Genomic DNA, 9,439 nt, shown 5'->3' on the forward strand with positions numbered 1-9,439 from the left:
TGTTCAATTGCTTTGACATAAAATGAATGAGATATTCGGCCAATAAATCAGCTAGTTCTCTGCCGTCATTACGGATTTATTTCCCTCAAGTACTGAAGCTTTTATAACCATCGAAAATCAAGGCATGAGATCAACTTCTTGGTGTCCCGATTTTATTATCACTTGCCACAAAAGCCAGGCGAAATCACCGAATCCGAAATTGCCCGGCGTAGGCCTTACCAGATTTTACGACACCGTCCAACAAAGTCCGTAAATCAAAAGCAGATAATTTTCCAACAGCTTCACTTTCTTCCGACCTCACCTATCCCAGAATCCCAGATTCCAAAAGAACCGAACCGAACCGAACCGGACGACCAAGGAATAAAATAATTGTTCACTGAGAGAGAGCCACAAATTATAAAATTTTTACGCTTCTTTTCCCCTGCTCTGAGGCCACTAAATTTACATACTCCATGACGAGCCACCGCCCACTCAGCTGGACGCACGTTCCAAGTTTTCCTTTATTTATGCCCCGAAAAGGACGAAATCGAGGGCCGCGGGGCAGGGGCGGCGGTCCTGGGAAAGTGTGTGAGCACAATTGCGCGTCATAAATTTGAATTATTGTGCTCTTTGCATTTGACAACGACTTAAAAGCACTTGCAGCGATTTGGGCCAGCTCAGTCCAGTTCAGTTCAGCGAGAACTCCGAGGCAGTCAGCCATGAACATGTCCTTGAGACATGTTCGAGAACTGGGAAAGGCACTTAAAAAAAAATTAGAAAAGATAGACCTTTCTAAAAAATATGTGGAAAAAGTTAGTTTCAGTCGAAGATTCATAGTTCAATAATTAACTCGAATCAAAATTTCTGGAAGACCTATTTTGAAAAAACCTTGAAAACTGTTATGAAGGACTATAAAAAATTTAAGAATATGTGTTAGTTAGAACTTTTAAAATATCAATTTAAAATAATATTAAAATTGATATATAGTTAAGATTTTTGTAGTCAAAATAAAAAAGTAACCGTTAATAACATTTTTTATATAAAAGTTATAACATTTACGGTCCCTGGTTCGAACTAATTTTATTAGCAACGGATGGTAAAAATAAGTGTAAAAACAATTCTTCTTGTAAAAATCCATTTGAACGCATTCTCTTTATCATTTTTAAACAAGCCTGACAAATCCACAAATTAATTTTTGAATATGAAAACGAATTTTTTGTATAAAAACGTGATGAAAAAAAAGGTTTAAAATAGTACCTCTCATGTGAAATTTGATACTGTTGCCAAAAACGCAAATCATTTTTAACTTATTTTAATTTTTAATTTACGATACTAATATTTCCATTTTTAGTATTGGTGGTTTATTTATTTCGGGTTTCAGTGTACAAAACGCCTCTGAGCCCACACCCACCATCTTTTTGTTCGTCCTGGTTGGCCGCCCAGTGCTGCCACGCCCCCAAGGACAGCAACAACAATGCCAGGGACACTTTTAGTGGACATTTATTTTATGCTTGAAACGCATTGAGATTTTCGCCTGAGGCGCCAGCTTTGTTGTTGATGAAGTCGGTCAGCTCTGTGCGGTGGCCTGTCCTTTGTCGGACCATAAAATGTACCACCGCCCACGGTTGAAGGCCCAGCTTCCTTTTCGGCTGTCAGTGGGAGCAGTAAAGTGCATTAGCAAATTTAGCACTTGACGCACATTCATCCGCAACCGTACTGAAATATAATTCCTAATTAGCCAGCACTGCAATGCCAGCCAGCTGCACTTCGGTGGTCTTAAAGTGTTAGGGTCTTGTTCCTCCGTCGAGAGTCTCAATCTCCGTCCATCAACTGGCCCCTGACAGCCAGCTGAAAATGGATTAATTCGTCTCTGAATGCGCACTGTGCTGACAGCCCAGCCAAAGCCACAAATTGCTCAAGATATACATTCTCGAGCGGCATCAAAAGAAAGCCAAGTAATTCGATATTTTCAGAAATATATATACGGACGGAGGCCGCAGGACTAGCGAATGGGTGGCGTTGAATTGACCATGTTAACAATAAACAATTGACCACATGACATGACAACTAACGAATGTGCTAGCCAAGAATGTTTCCATCAAAATTTAGCTTGTGCTGTAAAGGGTCGTCGAAGAAATACCTCTTCTGGAGGGATTTTTTAAATGTTTTAGTTTAAATTTAATCCGTTTAGCAAGGAGTTAAGTAAAATGTTTTAATTATTTCAAATAATTTTATAGCATAATTTAATAGCCTTTGAGGGAAGAACATTTACTATGGTAGGTATTTCCATTGAAAGTTAATAAATTTATATAATTTAAATTTGTATATATTATTTCTCGATATAGATGAATATTTTTCGATTCCATTACAAATATATTGTTGCTTTGTGTGAAGCCAGAGTGTTTTTAAAACACCTGTAATATAATTAAATGTAATAATATGGATTCCGAGGGATTACATCTTTTAAAAAAATAGTTCTATATGGTTCATTAGGGCTATAATTTCCTGTTAAAACGGATCATTCGTGAGGGTCCTCGATTACTGAGTATCAAGAACGCTTGTGGCCAGCAATAAAACTATTAAACGTTCCAGCACACACACACAGGGAAGGCCTTTGTACTCGTGCAATTGTACAGCAATTTTATTTGGATTTTATTTTTTTGAGTTTTGGGATTTTTTGCGACTCTGGGCCATGTCTGCACAAATGTTGCATAGCAATTGCTTTGTGTGTTCAATTTTCGGCATAACAACAAACAGGCCCACACACACATTTGGCCAGCAACAATGGGCAGTCAAACAAATGAACAAGAGCGCACAAATTTTGCAGCTGTCAGTAGCACGAGCCTGGACACGAGGCACAACAGGAGGCACAAAGAAGAATTTTTATTTGCTAAAAAAAGGACTCAAGAAAAACGAACCCCAAAATTGTGGTTTAAAATAATTTTTTGGCTTTTTTCTGCGCTTTTTTTAGTTTTCTGAGAAATGCAATGGCCGGCAGCCAAAAGTGGGAGAAGCTGCGTGGGCGTGGCCGCAAATTGTTAAATGCTTAGATGTCTGCAAAGAATTTGTCGCCAGGAGGCGTTGGGAATGGATTTTCCATTTCCAGTTGCTGTCACGTATACGTAATATGGCCGATGGCAGCTCCCGAAAGTATGCACCGCAAGGGGAGTGGTTCGGGGGGGCCTGGATGTTGATAAATGTTTTTAGTTCGCCCACTCCATCGGTCTGCCGATGTGAAAAACGGGGTATTGATAAATGGCATATTGTTTTAGTTACCGACAAGTTTTTCCAAGTTTAGCAAACAAATTATGACGAATGTCAGGCTTTATTTAGCACAGGCGAAAGCCATTAATCTGATGCTATAACATAATGAACGAATTTAAAAGGTAAACTATGGGGTAGTTAGGAGCGGATCCACTCTGGTTAAAAATTATATATAATATGTATTGTACTCCGAATTTATGATTTTAGCTCAACAAATTTTGTTTATCCCCCACAACCACATTTTTGATACGCCTCTGGGGATACCAAATATACTAAATGTTAATTTGAAGAGGTAATTGGAAATAAATTAATTGTGATAAACTATTATTATTTTATTATAAAAGGATTGTAATGAATTTCACATTAGGTAACACCGAAAAAACATTTTCAGTGAGACTAACGAGATATATCACCCACTACATAACTACACAGAGAAAATTCTAACGTTATCATCTAAGTTGAAAATGTTCTTAAAAATAGAACGACGTTTTTAAATTAAAAATGTTTTTATTTTGCTCGAATCAATCAACAAATAAACTATTAGTCCTGTCAGTAGTGTATACTTTTCAAAAAGTTGTCAAATATACTCAGTTTAAGTTTTATCTTCTCACCATTTCGTTCTAATATTGCGAACATTGATACCAAAATGTACTTACACGGTTTTTTAGAACGAATGTTGTCAATTCAAGAACAATGCTCTTGGATATTTCTGTCTGTGAATTTTAAATTTTTAAAATATTTATTAATTTTTAGTTATTTAAAAAGTGAATTAAAACGATATTTAAATTTTCTACATTTGTGAAAAATTTATTTGAAAAGTTTATATCTTAATTACAAGGCATGGCCTGGTTTCCTGTAATGATTTTTCTTTGTTTCCCGGTTTGCCCCACAATTATGCCGCACTATTCGAGCAGCTTAGGCAGATGTAATTACACTTACAATCAGCTGCTAATAAACCTCAAAGCAGCCATTAAACGCAATGACTGCTTAAAGCGTCGGGCTCTCACACACATAGGCACCTACGAAGATATGGCCACGTTATCCTTTGTTGTTATAGCCGTTGAAGCTCCTTTGGCCAGGGTCACATTTAATTGTGCGCCATGTTCAACAGGCCATTCTACATGCGTATTAAATGTAATTAACTCATTATAAATGATAACGTGGTCGCACGGAGTCGCCTCAGGTATGTCTCAAGCCGCCGAAGAGTCCTTCCCGCAGCCAAGGACGAAGGACGAAGGATGAGGGACATTGACTTGGACATGGAGCGCCTTTTGCCACGCGGCTGTCACAGCTAATTTAGCCGGGCAGCCAGCAGAACAAACGTGTTAGGTTGCCACCGAGCTAAGGGTAAATGCGAAATTATTACCGGAAAAGGACAATGAGCCGCACTGGCTATTATTCAGGTTGGGGCCACGCAGGACTAGGATTTCCTGCTCGGGCTTCCTTCAGAGCCAGGTAATAAAAACTCTTTTATGCCCTTGAGTGTGCCTGTGATACTTGGCCCCTCGCATTCGCCCGGCACTGTTGGTTTATTTTATAGTTTGTCTCTCGCCTTATTTTCACGCTCTTGCCACCTCGAGGCAGCCCTTTAATTATGTAACACGCGCCGCCACAGGAGTGTTGCCTTACGCACTTCGGTGTCTGCGGCAAACATTTTCCATTTTCCATTTCCCACCTGCCCTCGCTGGGCATTTTCCGCACTTCCGCCGGCCAGTTGCGTGTGCTCCACGTGTGCACTTAATTCAGATAAAGCGTAAATGCTGATAAGTTTAATTGGCGGCGAGCACTGGCCTAAATGGTGACAAAGCGTTTTCATTTGTTTTCCCTGCAATTTGCATGTTTTCTTCTTTTTATGAATATGACACAATGGTCTAGTACATTGCAAAATAAATATATTAAAAAGATTTAAAGGCAATAAACACAAATAAGTCAAATCAATCTACCTCATGTTCTCTTTACAGCAGGATAAAATTCTTAAAAACTCTAAGAAACTCATTCAAACTTTAAGGCAATTACAGATAAGTTTAATTGGCGAGTGCTCTGGGTAAACGGTGACGAAGCACTTCCATTTTTCCAGGGAAAATCATCTGCGATTTCTTCTCGTTAAAGACCACAAAACTCCGGGTGTAGGTCCTTAAAGAAATCTTTGAGACTCAATTTAAATCTTGAAAACAGCGCAGAGTCGAAGGAGAAGACTAACTGCCAACATTTACCATCAATAGCCGCATTTGCTTATATCAAGTGAAAACTTTCTTATCGGCAGCACAGCGGCAACTTCAATGACAAATTGAGACAGCGATGTGGTGCTGCTGCAGCAACGGGGCGAAAAGGAGCAAAAAGTTGGCTAACACACACACACACTGACACTGAGACACCCATATAGATTGGCTCGTCGTTGTGACAACTTGCCACTTTGAGCACGTAAATTTCTGCCGTTTCTCGCCTTTTGAATTGATAAGAAAATTCATAAAATTTCTCCAATGGCAAAAAGAAAACGGAAATTGGGGGGCCAGAGGCAGAAACGCAATCCAACTCAAGTGTGTCAGCAGCCGTGAAAGTGGCATTTGAGCCGGGCTGCAAACTTTGGCTGCCAACTTGCTAATCTAATGAACAATTGTGGCTGCAGGCCACCTTTAACACCTCCGTGCCCCGAGGACGAACTCTGCGTGAGCTCTGCCACTCTGGCACCCTGGCACCCAAACTTTGCTCCTCGCGCACTGCAAATGCATGGAGATTAAACCGAAAATTAAGCCCGATCCGGAATGTCAAAAGAGTGCCTTTTTTCTTGTGCCCTGCCCGCCTAATTGAATTTGCTGTCAACGGTTTCGACAGGAATTTAATGCAATTTGGCGAGTTTTTAAATTGCAAGCAAAGTTTGCAGACGACGAGCTCAAACAAGTCAACAGTCAACTTAATTGTCATAATTTGTGTTTACAAACTTGACGAATTTGCTAAAAAAAAAATAAAGAATGTGAGTGTAAAAAACGAGCAGCCAAATGAGGATGCTGGGGCATATGTGGCCAGCTGGCTGAGCAAAGTTTTCTGCGCAAAACAAACTAACAAAAGGCCAAAGCAAATAGAACAGGAGCCAGCAACAAGGATTCTGCTGTGGCAAGCGAAAGCCGAGCACAAAAGAAACCCGGCCAGAAGAAAAAAGGAGTAGCTTAAGCCAGGACTCCGGCATCCAGCTACCCTGTTGTATACCCTATTTACGAGTTACTAGAATAAAAAATAATTTTCTTAAGCCCTAGGAATAGCAAACTACATACCTTAATTGTCAGGACTAATATTTATTTAGTTAGCAAAAATGTAAAGTACGCCCAGTGTCATAACGCCCAAGGGCGCTGAAAGTGTCATAGAGAAAAATCACAGAGCTATATAAAAGTATAGTTGTAAAATAATAGACATTTCTGATTCAAAAATCTTTTAAATGGCGAAAAATGTTTTTTTTTTAGGTTTTAGTTCTTGAAACTAAATACTATCCTTTCACTGATGAGTAACAAAATATTATCACCCGAGAAACACCCCGGTGAACTAAAATTGGACACTTAATGCTGGCAAGAAGGAAAACGACGGCAGAAGACAAATAAAGACTGAGCAAATAAAATCTAATAAAACCAAGGACACAAAAACTTGAGCCAAGCCGGCGAAAATGAGCTAAATGCTGCGAGGGGAGTGGCAGGGGTCAGTGGCAGATTGTTAGGGCGAGGCGAGAGAGCAAATGAAATAAAGTGCCAGAAGTATGTTTCATTAGCGGCGGTTGCAAACCAGACAACAAACAAAGCAAAGGACAATGGTCGGCCAAGGACACATGCTCCAGTGGAGCTGCTTGATGAACTTCATACGGCCGGCAAACAAACGAGGGAAAACCAGCAAGCTCATGCCAAGGAAAATTCCTATTCCTATTTACGCGCCAATCCGAGTAGTCTTCAACTTTTACTTGCCTATGAAAAGCGAAAAACTTGTGATATTTCCGATTTAAAACTTTATTAATACATCTGTATATGGAAATGTAAGCTTTTTCTGAGCAATGGAGTGAAATCAACTGTAAATTCAAAAATCTAAATGCCTTGGGAAATTTCTAAAAATAAATAAATTATCTTGCAATTTTAATCAATTCCACAAAATCTAAGCCGATTAGGATATTGATTTATGTATTTACACAAGGCACACGACAGAATAATAACAGAAAAAAAATAGTTTTTAAAGTTTTGTTATCTCTTTTATATTATTAAACTTAAAGGTACCCAATCCAAAATGTGGTGTACTCGAAAATATTAAAAATATGTTTTAAGAGAGAGTTTTATAAGTTTATAAGTCGACTAACTCGGATATTTCCCACAACCAAACGTTTTTTAAGGCTTTATATTTACAAAATTTGCGGTAAAAGAACTATAATCGAAGCTCGAACCAGATTAAAAATTGTTGTTTGCTTTTATTTTAAGTTAAGGGATCAGACAATCGTTTCAGTGTTCTTGGAGGAACAGATACCACTGCTGCTCGTACCACGATATTCCCTTGGTACCAAGTTGCTTTAGAGGTTCACATCTTTCAATGTTTTACTCAGTTGTTCCATCTTTTTCAGGGGGTCATCTATAACATTTTTTGACTCGTTTAAGCAGAACTCATTGCAATCCTTTTCGTTATTAAAGAACCCACAAGGTTCTTTGGTGGCAATCACAAGTTTACATGATTTCGTTTTCTGGTCAAATGCCCAAGTGTTCTTCTCCAAGCAAAAGTCTTCTACTTGACTAGGACTGCAGAACACTTTTTTTCATATATTTAAAAACCAGATGCAATGCTTTGCTTCAATATTCCACTTACTGTCTTTCAGTGAGCCAGCATTTCCGAGAATAATGTTGGATAGGCTTAATAAAATAAAGAACAGTTTGTGAAAGATATTCATCGTAACTGGTGGAGTTACAAAATAACAGTCATATCATTTTCATGGCTTTAGATAACTTTTAGGTATGGATTGGCACACATTATATGGTGTATTAGGCACGTTAAGGCCATTATTATTATATTTTATTAAATATTAGGACGTGCATTTATTTAAAGCCATTTTCATGGCCTTAGATATTTTTTAGGAATGGATTGACATACATTATATGGCGTATGAGACACGTTAAGGCCACTATTATTGTATATTAAGACAAGCATTTTTTAAAGTTTAGCACTTAACATGCTGTCTTATCCCCTAGATTTGAGGCAAAAGTCCACGCAACCTTTTTTACCATCGAAAAAGCCGCATGGTGCTGTAGCCTTTCGTACACGATAGCATTTACGAGTCTTCTCATTAAAGCCCCAAGTGTCGTCTTGATAACAAGTTATGGATCCTCCTGTTCGCCTGCATAGAGCTTAATGTGACAGTGATTTAAAACATTCCAACGGCTTGTCCAATTTACTCACTAGCATAGATTGGACTTGTATAATAAGCGGTACCAACGGATAGGTTATATAGAGACAGCACGACGAAAACGATCCAGCCCTGCATGATGACTGCTAACTGAACTGGAAATGTGGCTAGAAGCAATACTAACGAATTTGTCACGGTACTATATGACTTTTAACTCAATATATTTCAAGGCAACTTGCTAACATATTTTTCTAAATCAGGTAAAGTCCATGATTCCTTGGAGCATATTGTATTGCACGTTTCCTTTTTGTGGAAGAAGCCACATGGCTCCATTAAATAATTGGAAATTGAACAGGCCTTCTTATCTTTGTTCCAATAAAATGTTTTCATTTTCTGGCAGGCTGGTCCAGTGTACGGCTTGAAGCACAGTTCTGAAAAATTGGTTAATGAAATCATTTTTAATTTATGAAAAATCCACAAGCTAACCTGTTATTATGTTATCCTCCGTTACTTTAAGCCCACTACATGCCAATAAAAGTGAAAGACAGATAAAGAACTTCATTTCATCCGAGATGTACCAGATCTAACTGACGAACCTGACGACACTTACCGGAAAAAACCAAAAATATAAATACGTGGGCCAACCATTGTTTTTCCATTAAATTAGCGTAAAATGTATCATATTCTCTGTATCATTTGCATGAACTTTAAATTATTCATTGTCAACATTTTCTGTAATACTTCAACAAAAATAGAAAAACATTCGAGTAAGGAAGCTCGAACAGTGCGTAGGGGTAAATTTTTGCTGTTAGGGATCCGACTTTCAACTGCCTGTGT

At 38.4% G+C, this 9,439-nt stretch overlaps 2 protein-coding genes across 3 annotated transcripts; both read right to left on the bottom strand.

The window, feature by feature from the left end:
- Positions 1 to 8,142: 8,142 nt before the first annotated feature.
- Positions 8,143 to 8,781, bottom strand: LOC108010772 (uncharacterized). 2 transcript variants are annotated; one of them, XM_070994424.1, is made up of 3 exons: positions 8,656 to 8,781; positions 8,405 to 8,603; positions 8,143 to 8,263 (listed from the first exon to the last, which is right to left on the bottom strand). In XM_070994424.1, the coding sequence occupies exons 1-2, from the start codon at positions 8,738 to 8,740 to the stop codon at positions 8,437 to 8,439; spliced, it is 252 nt and encodes an 83-aa protein (XP_070850525.1). In that variant the 5' UTR covers positions 8,741 to 8,781; the 3' UTR covers positions 8,143 to 8,263; positions 8,405 to 8,436. The 2 variants fall into 2 exon arrangements, with proteins under 2 accessions (XP_070850525.1, XP_065723454.1); XM_065867382.2 differs by having other exon boundaries at positions 8,143 to 8,603.
- A 27-nt stretch (positions 8,782 to 8,808) lies between these two features.
- Positions 8,809 to 9,164, bottom strand: Sfp33A1 (Seminal fluid protein 33A1). The gene is made up of 2 exons (XM_017075720.4): positions 9,089 to 9,164; positions 8,809 to 9,033 (listed from the first exon to the last, which is right to left on the bottom strand). Exons 1-2 carry the CDS (start codon positions 9,162 to 9,164, stop codon positions 8,828 to 8,830), a joined length of 282 nt encoding a protein of 93 aa, XP_016931209.3. The 3' UTR covers positions 8,809 to 8,827.
- Between the last annotated feature and the right edge of the window lie 275 nt (positions 9,165 to 9,439).

The sequence above is a fragment of the Drosophila suzukii genome, chromosome 2L (assembly GCF_043229965.1).
Source record: "Drosophila suzukii chromosome 2L, CBGP_Dsuzu_IsoJpt1.0, whole genome shotgun sequence".
NCBI lineage: Eukaryota > Metazoa > Arthropoda > Insecta > Diptera > Drosophilidae > Drosophila > Drosophila suzukii.